This window comes from Strongylocentrotus purpuratus, unplaced genomic scaffold (assembly GCF_000002235.5).
Source record: "Strongylocentrotus purpuratus isolate Spur 01 unplaced genomic scaffold, Spur_5.0 spur5_contig_858, whole genome shotgun sequence".
NCBI lineage: Eukaryota > Metazoa > Echinodermata > Echinoidea > Camarodonta > Strongylocentrotidae > Strongylocentrotus > Strongylocentrotus purpuratus.
The window spans coordinates 2165979-2189332 of NW_022145566.1; the positions used below are offsets into that span (position 1 = coordinate 2165979).

General features: G+C 35.2%; 1 protein-coding gene across 2 annotated transcripts; it reads left to right on the forward strand.

Moving 5' to 3' along the window:
* The first annotated feature begins 1095 nt into the window (after positions 1-1095).
* On the forward strand, positions 1096-22405 carry LOC115929218 (protein SSUH2 homolog). 2 transcript variants are annotated; one of them, XM_030997769.1, is made up of 13 exons: positions 1096-1663; positions 6544-6784; positions 13622-13723; positions 14200-14348; positions 15263-15392; positions 16252-16312; positions 16738-16862; positions 17591-17653; positions 18497-18618; positions 19383-19475; positions 20445-20547; positions 21311-21415; positions 22100-22405. In XM_030997769.1, exons 1-13 carry the CDS (start codon positions 1632-1634, stop codon positions 22244-22246), a joined length of 1473 nt encoding a protein of 490 aa, XP_030853629.1. In that variant the 5' UTR covers positions 1096-1631; the 3' UTR covers positions 22247-22405. The 2 variants fall into 2 exon arrangements, with proteins under 2 accessions (XP_030853629.1, XP_030853638.1); XM_030997778.1 differs by lacking the exon at positions 1096-1663 and adding an exon at positions 5160-5429.
* The last annotated feature ends 949 nt before the right edge of the window (positions 22406-23354 follow it).

Below are 23354 nucleotides of genomic sequence, written 5' to 3' on the forward strand. Positions count from 1 at the left end.
ATCAAAGGTACAACGATTTCAAATATATAAATTATTACAAGTCGAAAATCCGTTTACGAAAATGTATAGTAAGTTTGCCCTTTCTGCCTCTTGATTCCTTCTGAGACAAAGTTCATGTAAGCTAGCTTTAAAGCAACAGAGATGTATACTGTATACAAATGGCTTAAAAAAGACAAATCGACTTGAGATAATTTTTTGAACATTCTTCTTCTTTTTTTGTATTGGTCAAAGAAACGAAAGCGTTGTTAAGTCTAAACTCCATTTTCCAGGGCTTCCTTTCTTTTGTAAAAATGAAACAGAAAATTGAATATGAAATAGCAGAGAAGAAAGGTAAACTGAGCTCCCACTTTAGGAAACGGTCACTTTATTTCTTGTAGAATTTTGGTCCCCTGGTATTTAATAATAATTGTTTTACTTCCTTATTGTCAATTATGTTATTATATTGTTAATATTATACTGTATTTAAGTGGAGCCTCTCCTTGACGAGTCCAGTCTCGGTTTTCTTACATGATATACAACCTTGAAGCATGTCAGGGTGAGCTTTTCATATGTACAAATGTAACTGACTATAGAATGAGGCATTTGTATTAGTGTGCTGTTTTGTGTTGTATTGTCCTGTGTTGTACCGTGTTCTGTACACATACATTTACTTTATTAATATGTTATTACTGTATGCGATGTCGTTGAGTTTTATTTTCAATTTTAAAAAATACACACACACAAAAAAGTCTAAACTCCGTTTACGAAACTGTTCATTAAGTTTGCCGGCCATTCCTTTTTGCCCATATTCATGTACATTTAGCAGTAAAGCCTTGCAAATTCGAGGATTTACTCTGAAATTTACAAATATAGATATAGGTCTAGATCTAGACTAGTATTTCAATATAAGAAACAAGTAGGTCACAAATTTATTACCTTGATAGCCAAATATTTTATCGAAGGTCGGGGATTAATGGTTTCATTACTTTTGTGGTTGATAACACTGATTCCAAATTGGTGTTATACTGTCAAATATTGCTGTTTAGTGTTACCGTTTGTTGCACTAAGAAGGGGGCGTGGCATTTGTTCAGGACTTGCAAAAGTCAGGTGACTGCTCTTGTACCGAAGCCGTGACGCGTATACAATTGAAGTCACACTTCCCTGTGTACTGTTGCAACAGAGCTTGCAACAATCAACACATTGCACCTGTAACCGTTCGTCTTGCAAGTAACTACATCATCATGATCATGTGAATGTAAAATCGAAGCTCTACCCGGATTCTCTTGGCACGTGATATCGTCATTGACGTCATCAGCACAGCAAAACTTTTGACCAAATACTTTTGGCCAAGTTCGGCCTATATATCCGGCTCACACGTGTCTGTACTACCCACTCGTATTTCCTGCAAGTTGAGAAGTATAGTTTTTCAACTTTGTTGACAATGCCGAACAGCTGCGCTGCCTAACCCATGCCAGAGCTCGTCGGTTCCAGAGTCGGTCTTTATGCATCTTATTGTTATACAGCAAGCTGCGGGAAAATTAAAAATCAAGTACAATCTTCCTACTTCATTGTGTCGTGTCGTGATTATACCTGACTGCTACATCCAGGACTGAATAGTATATAGAACTTGTGTAAACTTTTAGAAGTTCAGGATGCCAAACGAAACACAGCCAATCCTGCAAGGGTAGGTATTCATGGATGTTCTCATGCAGGAGGGGATGGAGAGGGTTAAGACTAAGAGTCGCTAAGAAATATTGATCACAGTTTCAAAGAACAATTCTTTGACAGAGAGGTTAAATATATTTGTTGTGAATTGATAATGCGTTGGTCCTTGGATTGCTTACCAGTATGAGCATAGTTATATAATATTGGATGGCTTTGAGTGAGATACAAGAATATATATTGCTCGAGCTATGGCAATATTGAACGATCAAGTCGGAGACGAGTCCAATATTGTCATAGCGAGAGCAATATTTTCTTGTATCACAAGAAAACAAAGCCATATGATATTATTATTATCTATATCAGGCTGCCTAGTGAAATGACAAAACAAATTCTTGTGTGTGATTTATAGTCGAAGTTCACGGATGACTGAGAAATACGAAAACAATATTGCATGGTCAGTCATCCGGGTACTGCGCTAAAGATATTGAATACACAGATTTATTGTACCACTTAGGACTTGGGAGCCTTATATAGATAATAATAAAAATAACTAGTTATTAGTTGTGATATAATGTTAATATCATTGTTAATTGTGAATTATCATTTGTAAATCTGGGTGAAATTATGTCACATGTTTTTATTTTCTCTGTAATCAATGTACTGTACTTTCCATGTAGTAATTGCTTGCATACATATAAATACAGGAATTTGGAGATTATTATTTGGAGTATTAACTCGGACTAAATCTACAGTCCAATGGTATTGTGATACCACCGTAATGACTATCTGGTGATAGCTGTGGAATGCATAGCTTGCATAGCTTGCATATTTTGAGTACATGTAGTGATGTATACATGTACATACTTATCAATATACATGTATTGTATGATCAACTCATGTCATCATTGTGTATAGATTACCGTAAGCTTATTTCGAAAATCCTTTTCCACTCATAAAACAAAAGAAACTTTTGCTACAATTAGTTTTTATTTTTACTGCATCAAAATTTATTTCAGCATAATGCATACAAATGACAAATACAAAAGAATATATATAACCTATTTACATTTTAAACATTCAGTTTGATAAGTACACTAAATTTCCTAAATTCATTATTTTGATAAAGAAAGTGGGAGGCAGGCCGGATTAAAGAGTCAAAGAGAACAACAAAGAGAACATGCACAGTATAGAAGCAGGCTTACTGGAAAGCGTAAAATCTTACAGCCTTTTGTACTCCTACAGTCAACATAGGCTATATATCACATGGGTGGAATAAGGATGAGTCAATTGAAAGTTTGGCAATGCTTAAAGAATAGATTACCCCTGTTCACATTCCTGTTGTGTACTAAAAAGATACTATAAGTCTAAACGCACACAGATAGGCTGTTTGCCTATTTAGTGAATCCTTCTCACTGTATCCAGTCTACCTAACTCACTAGTGCACTCTTCACCACTTTTTATTTTAAAATGTTAGAAATATGATACTATTTTAAATATACCGGTATATATTCGTTCTGCATAACAACGGTTCAAGGTTCCAATCAAGGTCAATGGTCAATGGTGCTATATTATCATCTCTTTTTCATTCATGAAATTTATTAGGGTAAATTAATGTATCGAGTGTATAAAGTAGGCTTTTCCTGTTAATTCTCTGTGGGTTTTTGTAGTAACGGTTATTCTTGACATCGTGGAGATGCTTGTCAAAGGTTTGTACATGTAGTAGCTAGTAACAAAGAATATATACCGTATACAAAACAGCTACATGTATGCAGCAGGAAAAAAATAAGTTGGATCTAAAATATTTATTTAAAAAAACCCTCTATTGATTGAACTCAGAGGTGTTATGGGTTGATACTTGATAGTAGAGCAGAGGTTTGCCACCAGGGGGTCCCTTTGGTGAAGCATTAATACTGTTAATTATCTAAAAGTCCAACAACGAGGCCTTATTTTTACAGGGGGGGGGGGTGTTTCAAAAAGCGTTCATAAAGTTACGCATGACTTTACGAATGACTTAAATATGAAAAGCCAAATAGGATGCTTATTCTTTATTAACTGCATCAACTTAAGTTGAACTGTGCAGATGTAGATTAACATTAACAAACATTTTTAATGCAAAGTATATTTTTTTGCTATAATTTAATTGAGGTTATTGGAAATATAGTCACACTTTGTTAACATCAGGAAAAACTTTGGGCATCCTATCTGGCACTTCATATACAAGTCGTTCGTAAAGTCATGCGTAACTTTACGAAAAGTTTTGTGAATCAACCCCCAGGTCCTCTAAATATTTAAACCATGTGCCTGTGGTTGCTTTATTATCAGCCATCCTGATAGATTACCTGTCAGAACTAAGAGTAATTTCAATCATTAAAAGTATGTAAAATGTTTGTTTAAATGTACAAACACTGAACGTAGCTTTGTCAATTTACCTCAAGTTATGAAGAAGACTAGAGGAAAATAAATATAACTTGTTATATTTTGGAAGGCAGCCAATACACATACATGTACATGCATTCAGGCGCGGATCCAGGGGGGGGGGGGGAGAGATGGGCAAGCTGGTAAGGTTAATTTCATTTTTTTTAAACAAAAAATGAAAATGGCCCTCCCCCCCCCCCCCCCCCCCTCCTGGCCCCCCCAAAAAAGTAAAAAATTTTGTTTCTTTTTTTGCTCTAAAAAATAGTGCTCTCCCATCCACTGAACGAAATATCAGTCAACGTGATTTTCACATTTCAGGCTCCCCCCTCCCCCCAATGGAAAAACCTTGTTCCGCCACTGATGCAGCTACATGTGTTTGTAAAGGAACTGTGCTATGTTTCCTCTTTATTTTATTCCCTTCAAGTCTTATTATGTATTTCATGGACTTAAGTGCTTGGAGTCTGATTAGTTTTTCCTGATATTAAGGTTTTTTCAGTGTAGAATATATATTCCTGCTGGATCGTTAAGGGCAGCAGCATACTCTCATGCTCTGTATGTGGACAATTTTCGAACCATGCACCATAAAGTAGAAATGAGTTTGTTCCCCCCTCCCCTAGCTCCCCCAATCATCATCTGCCAGCATATGATTAAATCTCCATTTTTTCACAATGCCTGTTCCTAAACCTGTATTCTCATACAGTCCTCTAAAAACTCAATTCAGGAAAATATGATTTTAAAATTTAATTTTACTTGATCAGAGCATGGTCCTTATATCGTGGCACAATAGCTTCAACATTATTATATTCTGACCATAGACCTATTTATGAGAAGAGAAGGCTATTTTAAATGAAGTCTTTATAATAAGTGGGGATGTCACGCCAAATTTGCAGATATTTTCTTTCCCTTAATTTCTATCTCTCTATCTCCCCCTCCCTCTCTCAACCCCCCCCCCTTCCATCTAGCGCAAGGGATTAAATTCCAAACTTGCTGACAAAAAATAAAAAGTTTTGAATGAAGGGGTGCAACACCCGCCCCCCCCCCCCCTCCGCCACACACATATCCATACATACACCCCTCATATGTGACAGCCCTGTCAAGCTGTGCATTAATGTTTAATAGAGCCTGTGTTTGCAGACTATTATTCACCATGACAATGGTCTAATTTTCATTTTGGCATCAGATATCAGCACCCTTGGTCCCTCCCATCTCCCTGCATGGTCTTGGCAAATCCACACACATACACTCTTGCACACACACTATACCAACACATGCTATACCAACACATGATATTTGCTCTACCAGGAAGGTAAGGGGAGACAAGCATTTCATTTTGGGTGAAGTTGAAGGACAGTGGAATTTATTTTGTTGAGGTATGTAAGTGTAATATAACACATGTATTTCTGAAGTACACTATATATGACAGCATAATTACGTATAGCCTATAGGGATACCCATGTACCAGCTACAACATATTTTGCTTGCATTAGGAGAGATACATACTTGGAAGCTCTCTCATCAACAGAATACAGCATTTAATTGGTTAGTGATGTATATTGAGGCATATGGATGGATAATATAATCATCAGTGTTGCATGCATCATTGCTTTTGGGTATACGTGCTTGTGTGCATACGTGCTTGTGGGTATACGTGATTGGCGTAGGTTAAAGTTATTATGTCGTATGCTGCATGATGTTAATGTGAATTTGGTTGAAATATGGTGCATATATGATGAAGATGGTTCTCGATTATAGAAAGTCTGGATAGAGTAATTGGTTGTATTCTTGCTTGTAGCCTATATGTTGTAAATAGTGATGTTCAGAGAAGATTTAACATCTCTCAAACCATGAACATGCATATGCTCAGACAAATGGACTTGAAGTGGTAGAGTGCATATATGCCTGCCCCACCTGTGGAGGATAGAGCATTTCATCACTACATTTACTCCATACTGGAAAAAATCTGTCCCCCTATTTGAAGATTTTCTGTTTCGAGAGTGAGCTGAGCTATATACATTTTGGTACCAACCTGAGCAGCTAATAGCTGCCTTTAGTCGGAGCCAATCTAATTGAGGTCTGGTATGTGCATTTTATGTCAAGAGAATGTGGCTATAATTCATTCTGGATTGTTTACCCTGCAGTAGATTGATTGTTCGAATCAGTGAAATATTAAACAACCTCACAAAAACCTGCTGCCAATTATCTGCAATAAAGCACATATTGACCTTTGTTAAGCACATGTGTGTCAGGCTACATGTTCCTTGATTTCCTTATCTTTTTAAGCTCATTACTCGGCCCCTATACATTTGCTACCTCAATCATTTGGCACATATATGTGATTTATTTGTAATCTTGAACTTTCAGTGTAAGTTTTATTGGAGTCTGTGAGAATTTATGTTCTATATCATTACCAGAACTCAAGCTTAGCTTTAACTGCATTGTATAGTTTTAAAATTTCTGATCATTTATTTATTGTTGATATTGCAGAGGAAACAACACGATGTACACCCAGGGCCAACCGCAGGGATATCCTCCCCAGCAGCAAGGGGGTTACCCCCCTCAGCAACCTGGCTACCCCCCTCCCCAACAAGGTTACCCTCCCCCTCAGCCACAACAGCCTGGATACCCACAGCCCCAGCAGCCAGGTTACCCTCCTCCACAGCAGGGTGCCGGTGGTGGTTACCCCCCTCCGCAACAGGGTGCTGGTGGTTACCCTGCACCTCCTCAGGTATATCCATCTCTTGTTTTGTTTTGTTTATTCTTTTTACATTACCGGTATGTGATTTGAAAGAAATACATCAATTTCAGTTTGTACTGACTCTCTTATCTATTGCTTCATTTGTTCATATAATGACACCGCGTAGAATGGATTCCTGTTTTCCACAAAAAAAAGCTGCCAACTTCCTTGCTTCCAGGATTTTGGTTTACTTCCTTTTGAATTATGAAATACAACAAGGAAGCCTTTTAATCAGCATATGTGAGTGTGTTTCTCCATAAAACTGTTCTCCTCAATCTGTACAGGAATGTATAGGGCTGATTCTGATATTGTTCCGTTATTGCTTCAGTTCTCTCCTAAAAAGTCATACATCTTCAAAGTCAAAATACATTATGAACAGTGACCTTTTTATGTCTTTTTTGTGCGTGTGTCTTTGAAATACCTTAAAGGTAAAGACCAGTTATGGTCATGCGATTGCATTGTGAAAGAAACGTTGTGGAATCGATCAGAAAAGGTTGATCATCTAGCATCTAGCATCTGCAAGGTTCTGGAATCATCAAAATGATTTGAAATTTGGCCCATTCTTCGTAAAGTTACAAGCACTATACACAGAAAGATGTATATGGGACTACCCTATATCTCTCACAGACCATGAGAGAAACAAATTTACCAAATATATGAATTAGTAGGCGGTTTCCCGCAAATTTTTTATCATCATGTATTAGTCAAAACATATTCTTTCACATGATTGGTAATGAGAGCTTCCATTTCATTTTTTGAAATTAGGGCGTTTCCAATACTGGTCTTTACCTTTAATTGTATGTTATGCAGTATATAATTCTGGTATATTATCTTCCATATGTTTTTTTTCTTTTTTCACTTGGAATTCATTGTAGATTGTAAATTGTTAATAATTAGAGTTGTTGATTTACAAACAGTAGATATGTGTATGGATTACTAATGTACAAGTTTCCTTCTATTACCGGTATATGTCATCCATTATTGGAAGGATGCACCTTCAATAATGACACCAATTAAGCTAGCACTTTCTGATCCAGTTTCAATCAAAGCACCAATGATCCAAAACATACGTGCAATCATATTTCTGCAACTCTTTTCTTCTCTTCTTCCTTCCTTTCTTTCTTTCTTTCTTTCTTTCTTTCTTTCTTTGCTTTTTTTCTTCCTATCTTTCTTCCTATCTTTTATTCTTTCCTTCTTTCTTCCCTTCTTTCTTCCTTTTTTTTCCTTCCTTTCTTTCTTACTTTCTTTCTTTCTTTCTTTCTTTCCTTCTTTCTTTCCTTCTTTCTTTCCTCCTTTTTTTCCTCCTTTTTTAGGTGGGCTGTATCTAATACAGACCACCTTATAATTTTGTTAAAATTGCCTTTATTATTATTTATTTATTATTTATTTTTCTTATTTCGACCCACTTTTTTGTGTTCAAGATAATTTGAAAATGGCTCAATCAAATATCTTAAAATTTAAGACACATATGTATAGGCATATTCACAAAACACAGCAAATTTTTCGACCTTGACCTTGACTGATGACGTCATCTAGGCGCCATTTTGTGAAAAATTTTGAAAATCAACTTATGATCATATCTTCATAACCAAAAGTAATATCTCATTCATATTTATCATGATCAAGGTCAATATCAGTCCGGTCAAATTCAGGTCAAAAAACGCGCGCGTGCGCGTACGTCCGCGCGTCATTACGCGCGCAAAATTTTTAAATGCTCGAAATCGTCTTAAATTTTTTTTGCTTACGTTTCAGGTCATTTTAAGCATTTTATAAAAAATCGCGCGCACGAGCATGCGCGCGCGTTTTCGCGCGTTACACCATTACACAAAATAGAATCGCCATTTTTTTTTCTTTCATGATATTTCTCATATTTTATCGAGGAATTTGATACCATGTTTATCTCTTTATGACCATTAATAACAAGATGAGCGTCAATTCAAGATAAATGACAGTGCGCGCGAGCGCTTTTAATACATAGCATATATGGGAAAAAACATGCCTATACAAAATTCATTATAGCTCTTTGGAATGAACCGTGACCTTCAATTTTTGTTCATATTTGGATAGAGTATGAGTTGGAGATATGATTCCATGTCTCATTTGGCCATTAAGTGTATCGTGACATCATCATAATGAGCTTCGAACTAAAAATAGGAATTTGCATATTATGACGTCAGCATATTTATGGAAAATTGATTGTATCTCTGTATATATTGATCAATTTTCTTCCAAATTTCGATATGTTGTAGCTATGATAATTGTCTACAAGTTAAATAATAACTATTCTTCATTTTGATGACGTCATTAGAGTGAAAATTTCGATTAAAGGCCTCATGTCAAAAATGACATAATTTGCATGTTATGCCTATAGAAGGTGATTTTAATTCACGTTATGAATCTACATTATATTGTTTTTTAAGAATTTTAAAGCAGTATCTCGCTTATTTTTGCTCTATTTTGTCTCAAATTTTAGTTGACCAGCCCACCTATACTTGTTCCAAACAAGTATTATATGTCTAGTTTATTTTTCTTATTTCGACCCACTTTTTTGTGTGCAAGATAATTTGAAAATGGTTGAATGAAATACCTTGAAATTTAACACACATATGTATAGGCATATGGATAAAACACAGTAAGGTTTTCAACCTTGACCTTGAATGATGACGTCATCTAGGCGCCATTTTGTGAAATTTTCTGAAAATCAACTCATGATCATATCTTCATAACCAAAAGCCATTTCTCATTCATATTTATCATGATCAAGGTCAATATCAGTCCGGTTAATTTCAAGTCAAAAAACGCGCGCGTGCGCGTACGTCCGCGCGTCAGTGCGCGCGCAAAATTATTAAATGCTCAAAATCGTCTCAAATTTATTTTGCATACGTTTCAGGTCATTTTAAGCATTTTATAAAAAATCGCGCACACGTGCATGCGCGCGCGTTTTCGCGCGTAACACCATTACACAACATAGAATCACCATTTTTTTTTCTATCATGATATTTCTCTATTTTTTTTGAACAATTCGATACCATGTTTATCTCTTTATGACCATTAATAACAAGATGAGCGTCTATTCAAGATAAATGTCCGTGCGCGCGAGCTCTTGTAATACATAGCATATATGGGCAAAAACATGCCTATACAATATCCATTATAGCTCTTTGGAATGCACCTGGATCCTCAATTTTTTTTCATATTAAGATAGAGTATGAGTCGGAAATATGATTCCATGTCTCATTTGGCCATTAAGTGTATCGTGACATCATCACAATGGCCTTGGAACTCAAAATACGAATTTGCATATTATGACGTCAGCATATTTATGTAAAATTGATTGTATCTCTGTAAATATTGATCAATTTTCTTCAAAATTTCGATAGGTTGTAGCTAAGACAATTCTCTACAAGCGCAGTAATAACCATTTTTCATTTTGATGACGTCATCATAGTGAAAATTTTGATTAAAGGCCTCATGTCAAAAACTTCATAATTTGCGTGTTATGCCTATAGAAGGTGAATTTAGTTCACGTTATGAATCTACATGATATTGTCTTTTAAGAATTTGTAAGCAGTATGTCGCTTATTTTTGTTCTATTTTGTCTCAAATGTTAGTTGACCAGCCCACCTATACTTGTTCCAAACAAGTATTATATGTCTAGTTTCTTTTTTTTTTCTTTTTTTTTCTTTCTTCCTTTCTTCTCTCTTCCTTTTTTTTTTTTTTTTTCTTCCTTTTTTCTTCTTTTTTTCTTACTTAATTTTTGCTTAAAGTGTAATATGAGAGAACGTACAAGATCATATGAACATCATAGGCCTGTACCTGCTAGTCTTATTTGTGCCATGAAACCACGAGCAAATACTTCTATTTAGATGGCACATGTTCTTCAGATATCTCTTTAGACCATGAGAACTGTACATATTATCATATCGCACAATCTGATTTTACTGCTTTTGAAGGAGTTTGTTGACCTGTTTGCTCTGCGGAAGGACAAAGGTCACATATAATAACTTCCTGGAGCACTTTTATATTCTTCCTTATACATTTATTTCCAGAGTTGTACTTGTAGATAACAGTGTATCACATGCCTTTTCACTCAAGGAGAATTAGCTCTGAATAATGAAAGAAAACTTTGGAATCCTATTATTGGCTTGCTGTTATGTTTTAATAGTGGTGGGGTAAGATAATGTAATGTCAGAACAATGAATATATCCAACAAGTTAAAATTTTATTTGTTTGGAGATGGAACTTTGATCTCATGAAGTAATTTCTATTTTTAGATGAAGACTTTGAAAAGTTATCTTTGTCAAGTTTGCATATTGAACTTCCACTTTAAAAAGAAAGAGAGACAAGAAAGGAGAAATGCATTCATGACGTTAATGTTCAAAGTTCGCAAATTGATAATAAAGAATTAAGACCTAGGATGTGTAGAACCTGTTTAGTGGATATTGACATAGCCTATCACTGTGTGTGAGTTGAGCTTGTGACTGTAATGGTAAACATGGATAAGCTGAAAAGTATATTTGGTGATATCGAGATAGTATAGCTAGTATATTATATATTTCAAATCAAAACCATGTTTTAGAATTGGAATTTGATCACTTATCTATGAGGGGTCGTGGGGATCAAGCAATATTCTCTATTCATATTAATTTCCCATTTGTATTGTATCCAAAAGAATTTGTCCCCTACCAAGAATCTGTGGGTGGTATTCTCGAAAGCGGACTAACTTTAGTCCACGGTTTAATCCACTGACTGAGTATGGAATGCCAAGTGTCCATAGGAATATATTTTTGAATAAGTTGATATGTCCCTAAATGACCATAATAACATAATTATATCATAGTTATATTGTTGTTTATAATATCAATTATGTTATTACATTTTATTTTAATTTAATGACAGATTAAATTGTTCAAAACATATTCATAGGAACACTGGGCATTCCATAGTTAGTCGGTGGATTAAATCATGGACTGTAATTAGTCCGCTTTCGAGAATACCAACCATTATCTTTAATCTAAGGTTTCAGTTTGGCCTATTCCAATACCGGTGTAATTTTAATTAAAAATCCAACCAAATATTTTAATCATTCATTAACTTATAGGTACAGTTATTTTCATCCTCAGTGGTGAAGTGTGACGTCATCAAAAATCTATTTTTCATATTCCGAAAGAACATCAAAAATAATGTCCAAATGTCGAAAACCAATTGAATATGTTAAGTATTGGCTGAGATATGACCATCTGAATGAATATATGTCCTATAGGAACTCAGTGTTATCTTCAAGTTTCAAGTTTCAAGTTTTATTTATCTTTCTTTCATAACACATTTCACAAAAATGACATGAATATAACAAGTTTACAGAATATGGCGTTACAATAGAAAGATGAGGTGACCTTGGTTGAAAGCAAGGCTTGTGGATTTAAGGTCCCTCATATGCTCTGGCTCCTAACAATTAGGAGCCAGAGCATATAACACTGAGTTCCTATGGGGAGTATATTTACTCAGATGGTCATATCTCAGCCAATACTTAACATATTCAATTGGTTTTTGACATTTGGACCATATTTTTGATGTTCTTTCGGAAAATGAAGAAAACAATTGAGAAATTCTAAAAATATACTTATGACGTCACAGCTTCGGTACTCTATATATTATTCCAGTAAAGAACATACCGGTATTGAAGGAAGAGAAAGACCAAGGAGAACAATTTTGCTATCTGATTTTTCATATTTCTAGCTGCACATACATGTAGGCTAAACCTTAAGTTTTTATTTCATCTTCAGTACCAGCAATAGTGTGGGGAAAAATGTATAATTTGTTTAAATTGGAATATGCTAAGAAATTGAAATATTGATAGTCATTTGCTTTTAACATCAGTAGATCAATATCATATTTTCTTAATTAATAATGATAATAATTATGTTATTGAATATTTTTATCTCACACATATATCCACCACGCAATGTGGTCAAGGTGCTTCAATATTACCCTGGCTTTACCAGGCTAACAATTTTAGTGCTCACAGCATCAACCAAAATCTTCCCTGCCATTTAAACACGTGGGTGAAGAATGGCAAATGTAGATTAATATCTTGCCAAAGGACATTAGGGTTGCAAAAAGACTTAAATCACAAATCATGTGATTCATAGTTCGAAGGCATATCTACTAGACATTGCCACCTCTTCATGTATTCATCTATTCATCTATTTTTATATCTTTGCTTTTTATTGCCCATTGAGGAGCTAAGGAGACTCTTGAACCCTCCTTCAATGTTGACAATGTATTAGATGATAATGATATGGTAACCCATAAATAATCAGTCTGTCTGTTTCTCTCTCTCTCTCTGTCTCTCTCTCTCTCTCTCTCTCTCTCTCTCTATCTCTCTGTGTCTGCATGTTTGTCTCTCTCTCTCTGTCTATCTCTCTCTCTCTCTCTGTCTGTATATCTGTCTGTCTGTCTCTCTCTGTCTGTATGTCTGTATCTCTGTATGTCTGTATGTCTGTCTCTCTCTGTCTGTATGTCTGTCTGTCTGTCTCTCTGTCTCTCTCTCTCTCTCTCTCTCTCTCTCTCTCTATATATATATATATATATCTCGCTGTCTGTTTGTATAACTGTCTCTCTATGTGTCTGTATGTCTGTCTGTCTCTCTCTCTCTCTCTCTCTCTCTCTCTTTCTCTCTGTCTCTCTCTCTCTGTCTCTCTATATCTCTCTCTCTGTTTCTCTGTTTGTCTCTCTCTCTCTTTCTCTCTGTCTCTCTCTGTCTGTCTCTGTCTGTCTGTCTGTCTCTCTCTCTCTCTCTCTCTCTCTGTGTCTCTTCTCATCTCTCAGGGATCTTACCAAGGTGCGCCTGGTGGACCTCAAGGGACAGACGAACCCTCCTACAAGGGAGACATACCAGATGATGATGTCGAGGTCAACCCTGACAATGCTGTAAGATATAAATTATAGGCCTACAACTAAATCTAAATGCTTTCAAAACTAGATGGACAATCAAAACTCAAGTGGAAACTAAAGTATATTCAAGGATTCAGAAAGATGCATGTTTCTAGAATAACCTGGGTTAGCATATATTTTTTAGATGTCTGTTTTGTGAAATTTTTTAAAGGGGCAACCAGAACTTAGTGAGGGGTGCATATGTTCTTGTTTTTTTCCCTCACACTTTGCCAAACATTTGGTTTTGATAAATGGAAAACACTGGTTGGTCGGCCCATCTGTCTGCCGCTGGAGTGGTAGCATTCTCTATAAACTTAAATTAAAATGATAGGTCTTGGGAATACTGTCTTCCTATTAGTTTATTCCAACATATATTCTATTTTTCTTCATGAGCATATATCTGTATCATTTTTAAATGTTTTGTTTTGTTTTAGTCTTGTTATAATTAAATCCCATTTCTTACCTCTCCCCAGGCCGGTGCAGCACCAATTGCCTCGGCCCCTCCCTTGGAGAAAATGGATCAGGTAGCAGGTTACAACCAGATGGATGCGCCTCTACCCCCTCCCCCACCCCCTTCTTATGATGAGGCTACCCAGCCAACTGAACGTGCTGGCATTGAACAGTAAGTATCAACGTGAGATTTAGTCTTTGTACCAGTTTTGAAGATGGTTTCTATTTGCTATCCCATAAAATGAAGCAGATTTGTTATTGAATTTATTTTGTACATACATACTTGTATTTTTGTCACTAACAATGGAATGTGTTTATGGATTTGAATGTCATAAAATGCTACCCAAAAACATAAATTAGCAGTGTGGTATGTAGATAAATACTGAAATAAATTAATAAACAATTTTATGAATTGAATTATGAAACATGACAAACAATTTTAAAATCGATAATTCTTCCATCTTTTATATATGCCTAAGATGGTTGCAATCAGGACTATATGTTTAGGTAGGATAGTGGAAACATTTTCTACCATTGATGTTATCCTTGTCTGCCCCTTTCATGGAAAATCTGAAACTCTACTTGAATTTATATATGTGGGACTAGGAAAACAATTATATATAAAATCGTAGTATTAATATATGTTGAAATTGTATTTTGGATGGAAATTCGCAAAGTCAATGAATAAAATCGAGCTTCAGTATGTTTGCATTCCCCCAAGAATAAATATTCAGGATTTGAAAAATGAGACGACAACTGCAACTTGGTAAAATCATTTCAATGTCACTCATGCCTGTTCACCCATGGTATGGTATTGTGCCTACAATTTATTTATTTGAACATCTTTATTCAGGATAAACATGATATGTAAAACTTTTTTTTCATCATGGTCCTGATACATGCTACATGTAAATGAACAGCAACGGTTTGTACAACGAAGGCCCCTGATGGTACCAACTTTTACATCACTATAAGATATAGAAATGTGGAAAGCAATGTGTTTCTGTCATTATTTGCTGTAGCAGATTTTTGTCTTTGGTAATATGTGAACAAGGCCTAATTAAATTGATATATTATTATCTTCAGAACACCTACATTAACCGATGAAGAAGCAAGAGAAGCCCTTCTCTCGTATGTGGCAGAGAACTGTTGCTATGGCAAGAAAGCTGCCAAAAACCTTCATGTGAATGACCTCAAACACACTGCTGCATTCCATGTAAGTTGTACCAAAATTATTTCTTTGTAGAAGGAAAATTTTTCTTGTAATATGAATGATTTGGTTCATTTAGAATATGTTATTAAATATTGGAAATGCTATGGCAAGAAAGATGTCCCAAACCTTCGTGTGAATGACCTTAAACACACTGCTGCATTCCATGTTAGTTGTATACAAATTATTTTATTGAAGAAGGACAATTTTACTTGTAATATGAATTTTTTAGTTTATTTAGAACATGTTATTAAATATTGGAAATCTAAACAATAAATAAGATTCTTGGAAAAGAGTCCTTTATTTAGTATTGATATACCGTAAATCCTCTATTATAATAAAAACTAATGAAAAAAAAAAAGATTTTTTTTTTTAGCTTCCAAGGTTTGATTAAATAGTTCATATTTTAAGTCATGAAGGGAGCTCTATCCTAGTTTCTTTTTAATGACCATTTGTTTCACAATGGTGATAAAAGCATTATTATTCTAAGATCAAATAGTATTTATATTACAAAATAAATGGGATCAGTGGTCAGGTTTTTTTATTAAATATGCCTATAGTGTAATGCAAGTTGAAGGTCATATATATATGACATTATAGATGGAATTTAAATGTTGCACAGTTTTTTATATGACACTACCGGTATATAGATACTGATCTACATTATATTTGGAAAAGATAATCATTAGGATTGATGATTATTTAAGTCTTTGCCAATAATTTGGAGTACATTTTTACCTGATCTGTCGCGGTCAAAATCTTTGAAAATATCAGTTGATCTTTTGAGAGCTATTTGGCTTTGACTATTGATTGATTGATTTTGTTTTTACATTGATGATTGTCTCGTTTCTCGGTTCACTTTTAGTACACCCTCGAGACTTTTACAGAGAAGAGAACAACTAAATGGGTGAATGAGCCATTCTCAGGTGAGAAGTCATTTCATCTCATTATTTCTGCTATAAAGAAAATTTCCTTCTATAAAGGAACTTGGTAACATTGTAAAGATGAGAGAAAATGGTGCTAAGGTACTGACTTCAATGCTAGATGTACAATTAAAGATAATCTGAAAGTTTGAGTGAAAACAGACCATATTAGTAACGATTGGGAAAAACTGATCTGGTGTGCCTGATAATCCACCCAAGACTTGTTACTCATGTCAGTAACCCCTCATAAGAGGGAAAATGCTGAATTGGATAAACGATGATGATGATGATGATTGTCTCCAACTGTCATTTACTTAAAGATTTTTGTCAGTATGCATGTTACAATGTGAACAGTTATGATAAATGCTCATAGAAGTGGTTTTAAAAAAATATTAAGAGGTCATTGTTTGTCTTGATGTAACCCCTAGGTCAGCCCGTCGATGGCCCTCAGAACGGACCTGCCCCTCTCCCGTGGAGCATTGCTGTCAACATCCCCGCCATGTTTACAAACAGCATCGCCAAGGTTGAAGTTCCACATACTGCATCAGTAAAAGTAAGCATGACAGATTTAAAGCCCCACTGCACTACTTATAGTTACTTGCGCTCTCTATATATATATATCCCCCATGGTCCCCTTTTTCTTATGTTATTTGAGAGCTGATTTGGTTGATGAGATAACCACATGTCAGTGACCTTGTAGGGAGGTCTATTCCTAGTGCAGACAGGCTTTAAAACAAAATCACTGATTTCTTACTGTTTATTGTTCATAATTACTGATTAATACTTTTCCATCAGTATCGTTGAGTTGTTTGCCTTTTTTTCATTATGTGAGAGATTCTTTCATGTCGGCATAAACCTACTTATTTGAACTCCCAATTGCTTCAAATCTTTGATCATGGTCATCTTCATACAAAAAGGATTAATTTTCTAAAGAATGAAGACTTAGCGAAGTTGTCTATGATCTACTTTTACATATCACCTTCTATGGTTGGTGATTAAGCTGTGAGGGGTGGCAATACAGATAATATTTTACTGTGATTAACTCATTTGCTGAGATTACCGTAACTCAAAATCATTTGTGAGTTTTGGAGTTTATTTGGTGATTTATATCCATTATTTTTCCGGATTTGCATATTGAGAGCAACAAAATATTGTTGTAATCAATTTTAGTACACCTTTGAAATCATGGACATCCACATATTTCTCAATTCTTGTTTTTGCATTTATTTGTAAGTCAGCTTCTAAGTTTAACTCTCCTGACCTTTGACCTTTACCCTTTAGCCATGCCATGACTGTCATTCCATGGGATTCCGCAGATGTCATACCTGCTTGGGACGTGGAAGGGTGAGTTCAACCCAGCAATCAATCAAAGCATTTATGAAAACAATAAAGGGTTGGAAAACTCTGACACTCATTGGAATTCAGAGTCAGTGTTAAATGTTCATACGCTAGGACTGCCACTGATAATGCAGGAATAATCAGTCACTTCCGTCAATTTACTACATACAAGTATTAAATTGTTACATGTCAATGGCTGCATGTACCTCATTCTCATCACAGACGTCTTTACTGAAGAGTCCATTTCTCATTTAAGTCACAGTATTCATTTGCTATATGTCTCAAGGTGAATACATAAGATCTGGCTAACATTCTTTTTTGAAAATGAAAAAAAAAAAAGAATTTTTTTTTATATGAAATATTATACAACACCTAAGTAGATCCTTGTCATTTGATTGGAGGATTGTTGGTCACATGATATTAAATAGATATACTATTGCATGGGCGTGCATTTTGGTTATATGCAGACTGCGTACCTCTCTGCCCTGCACGTACGTGAAGGCAATCTGAATGTAATCGGGAAGGCCTGACTCCAATTTTAATTTTTCTTTAATATAAGGAGCAAAGCATAATTTGTTGACAGATTAACGTTCTGACTATTAGATCTACTTCGATGTTGTATAAAACAAATAATGAATGTTTTTCATTCGTTCAATAGTGCAAATATTTTCATGAGTTGAAAGATTAAAGTTCTTCTAAAGTTCAACAAGGCGTCAGCCGAGTTGAATAGAATTAACCTTTATCTTTCAAATTTCAAAATATTCACACTATGGAACTCATAAGCATTCGTTATTTGTATACTATAATACAGTGTTCTTTTAATCAACAAATGTCTTCTGTTTCTTGCAGACCCGATGTCATCATTGCCATGGCCACGGCCGTCGTCATGTTAACCATTATGATCACCATGAGAAGAGACATATCTCACGCTGGGAATCATGTACCTTCTGTCATGGGAGGGGTAGACAGAGGTTCGTATTAAGCTAGGAGATCCTTGAGGAGGGATTAAAGCCCCACTGCACTACTTATAGCTACTTGTGCCCTCTATATAGCAAACAATGCCTAATCGGTGACCATTGGTCCCCCATGATCCCCTTTTTCTTATTTTAATAGAGAGCTAATTTGATGAGATAACCACCTGTCAGTAACCTTGCAGGGAGGTCTAATCCCTCCTGGCCAAAATAGTGCAGACAGGCTTTAAGAGCCTTTGAGCAAGGTGGTTTATGGAAGAGAATCTTATCGATACTAAATAACTTGTAAGGAAGATGTCTTGGAATATCAGTCCAAATTGGGATTGGAATAATGACTGTATGGGTGGTGATGATTGTTTTTGGAATTAATTTTGTGTATTTACTTCTCTAGATATGATGATATCTATGACTGTAGTGTTATTGGTACAAGTATAAAGAATATAATTTTTAAAATCATATCAAAATTCAACATTACTTTTCGTGAGATCCAGCTCATGTTGGTGGGTGTTGAAGAAATAGATATAAACTTTATTTCAATGAATGATGAAAGTGAAGCTGCTATGCTTTTCTTCCTATTCTTCTAGTAATCTTTAAAGGATTACCGGTATGCAGCCTATAATGAAGATTATTGATCATTCATCATTGATTTCTCTTTTATAAATATTATTAATTTTACTATATGAAACTTATTATGTTATCACTTGTTTGTGATACTGAATGTCAATATAGATTAACTCTAACCAAATTCATTTCTTACCGTACAGGTGTTTTACATGCCATGGTCATGGACAGATCACATGCTGTACCTGCAAGGGACGTGGAAGCCTCAAATTTTTCATCCAACTCACTGTTAATTGGTATGTTTGTACTCTTTTTAATCACTCTGTAGGAGTAACGATAGTAATTTTCTGTTCATTATCGTAGAATGGTATCAATATATATTTATTTTTAGGAGATAGACATGGACATGCATTAATCTGAAAGGGGCATGTTCCCTGTATTCCAGAGGGCGTTCAAAATATGTACGCACTGGCGGACGGTGCTATAGCTGCCTATTGACACCAACAGAATACGGCTCTTACGCAGATGGCATATTCCGTTAACTACACTGGCGGGAACGTGCCCCTTTAAAGCATAGTTAGTCAACAAAATAAACCCTTACATTTCTGACCACTAAAGTCAAGTCTAACTTGGATTATCATTAGTTTCGGTGATTGGCCATGGATTACTCTCTTTTCATGTTGAGAGGTCCATAGTGGAGTGAGAATCCATGTTGTGACAAGTTAGTAACAAATTATACTTCGCTCTTTCAATTTCATTTGGAATATTTGAATTATTTTGATGTCATGGTGCTTTAACATTCTTTTAAAAATAATTTACCAATGTTCTCTGGGGCCTTCCAAAGCAAATTTATGCTAAAACAATGTTTTTGGGGGTAACCAGAGATAGAATTGCTATCCTTTTCTCCAGAATCACTAATTACCTCACACCATTCAAAAGATAATTATTAGAAAAATACATATACAGTGTGAATCACAATGCATTGAGAAGAATACATAGTGAAAGGAACATACAGTCAAACCTGTCTATAGCGACCACCCAAGGGAAACATAAAAAGTGGCCTTTGTAGACAGGTTCCTTTAGTACATGATTCAATGAGAAACCATTTTCAAGGGAAACAACAAATGTGGCGTTTGTAGACAGGTGGTCACTAAAGCAGGTTTGACCGTATCTGTACAGTTTTGTAAACACTATGAGTGCCTATTATGTACAAGTTTAACTGTTAAAAAAACCCACCTATTATAATGTATTTCCTTTTTTCATAGGATAAACCATATGAATGACAACATTGTGGAACGTACTGCCCTACCTGATGAGCTCATTCGTAATGTAACAGGTCAAGTGGCATTCAAAGAGGAAAATGCAAGGGTAGGAAACAACTTTGGGACAAAAATCTGATTTTCATACAATAATCCTTTTGTATTACTTGTTGCTTCTGCAATGTGATACTCATGGTGTCATTAATTTGTTAGCATGTGTCTTTAATCATTCTTGTTGGTGTCATTATTCATTGGAATTATTCTAATAACTAAATTAATGTAAGGCCTAAAAGAAAAATTGTATTGCCCTTCAGGTGCCAAAACATGGGTCGGTCGGTCAGAAATCTTCTTCTTTTTTCCCCCTTTTTTGTTGGGCTGATATTTCTCAGTTTTTAATGCTTTATTACATTCGTTTTCTAAAAAATGGTAACAAAAAAAATAATTAAAAAGCGACCATCGATTTCAAAATTTTTGGGTCTGTCGCAAAGGGCAATACAATATTTTTTAAAGGCCTAATTATGCTACCTTGAATCATTGTCTATTCAGATAGGTGAATTTGGAAATGATGATTAAGTAAAAAATGATGATCAGGAATTGCAGCTGTACTTTCAGAACTACTCGCACAACATCCTGAAAAGGAGAAGATTCCTTTTGTATTTTTACCTTTAACTTTACCTTAAGTATACATTAATTATAATTAATTAATTAATAATTAATTAATTTCAAAAATTTGCTTAACTTTCCTATGAATTTTATCATTTATGTTAAAAATCTATTTTGGGTGCTTTGGTATTTTGATAACTGAATTTAAAGATGAAAAGAGCTACCATTATCGATGAATTCAATCTCATATATGCAATGTTTTTGTCCAGATTTGGCCTATCAATCACTTCCCAGACCAGGCCATCAACCAAGCCTCTAGGGAGCTTGTCCAGCAACATTCTGGTGCCTTCCAACAAGAACGCATCCTGCAACAGGTAACGATGAACACTGATTGGTTGGTCAATCAGGAGTTTAAGGATGTTTTTTTAATTTTAGTACATGTTATATTCATATTTGTCTTAATTGTGTTCGGAACCACCATTTCATTCACAGCTGCGACGTGAAAACAAATGTTACTACACATGTACTATTTCTTGTACACGTGTACACAAAGGGACTTTTGTATGAGAAAAGGGATATGAGGCTGAGCGAATGAAATTGTAGATGCATAAACAGCTGGAGTGAACGGCCAATCTAGCAGCAGACTGATGTACACATGTCATTAATATTGAATTTGTTCACGTGATCCAGATTGGGCGAGAGCGCTCGATTGAGAAGAGAAACTAGATCATGTGAAGGGGGGGGGGGGGAGAGAGAGAGAGGGTGAGGAAGGGTGAGAGAGGGTGTGAGAGAGAGAGAGAGAGAGAGAGGTGAGAGAGAGAGAGTGTTTGTGTGCATGATTAGAACATGACCCTGTACACGTATATCCGACTATGTCCGGACGTGTACACGACTACCAAAATACACGCTTCTGCACTTTCTTAATTTCATTATACATGTACTTGATCAATTTCTTTTCTTATATTGATTAGAAGCAAGAAATCTGATGTAGGAATATCTCATAAACTTGATTCAAGAAAATGCAGTATTGTAATCTTCCACTAATCTTACTTTCACAGCGCCACCAGGTTCGCATCATTCCTGTTGCTGAGTCCTTGTGCCGCTGGAAGGAGAAGAACTTTTCTTTCTTCGTCTATGGCTTCGAACGTAAAGTCCACGCCCCAGACTACCCCCAGCAGTGCTGTTGCGGCTGTACCATTTTGTAAAAGCGGTATCCTTCTACACATCAGAGATAACTACGCATTAAATTGCCAAACTAGATGTTTTAAATGTCCCATTTGCAGGATAAAAAATATAAAAGGTTAAATTCCAACGGCATTTGAAAGACAGTATTAATTTAGAACTTTCCTCAAAACGAAAGGGCTTGAAAATGGCTTTTAGTGGGAAAATAACAACCATTACTTGTCAAATCGACTTAAGTGATTGCAATCATCTAGGTAATAGTCTGATTTTCAGACCCTTTTACTGAATGGTCATACGTTTTGGCTGCACAAAGATTCAATCAGTTTAATTTTGGCCATTACAAGTACTGGTAGTGGGTTATCGATGTACACAAATGTTTATGTACCTGTTACAGCTCATTTTATGTGTGTTATTACCAAAGAAAAAAAGGCGTTGGTCAGTCACTCAATATTGTCTGACAGTGAAGTCTAGAAGGTAAACAGGTTTCCTTGCATAATTTGAATGTTTAAATTTCACAGATAGGACATACATGACATATTCATAATTCCTGCAAAGTTCTTAAGGCAGAATTTTTATGTTGGCTGCAAAAGGGACATAGTATCTTTAAACTTGTAAGTGATGAATGTCATGCTTCCCAAAGTAATCATGAATTATAATTCTCTCTACGCTAGCATGATGTTTAAAATATGGAATGATTATTGTATAATCTAATTGACAATGATTTGTGAATAACCTTTTGCTTGTTTTCCCAGAAAGCTTGAACGTTTTTGCAGTATTCTCATGTTGTTGCAAGTAGAGGAATATAAAATTGGTTAATAACAAAAATCATGTAACACATTAAAGATAGCAATTTATGGGCTCTTTCTGTAGATGCATACATATATTGCTGTTATACATTGTTATTCTTGCTTGAGGTTTATCCACCATCCAATGAGTACTTTAAATCACTCAATATAGTTTATATCCATCATTGATTGATTTTCAGCCTACTGAATGTAAATACTAGTATTTTGTTGCATAAAGATGGCAGTCACAGCTACTTCATTATATACATATTTCTATGATTTAAATTCTCCATAGAGATTGTAGGCCTACATTTATTGATATACATGTTAAGCATCATTCAGTGAC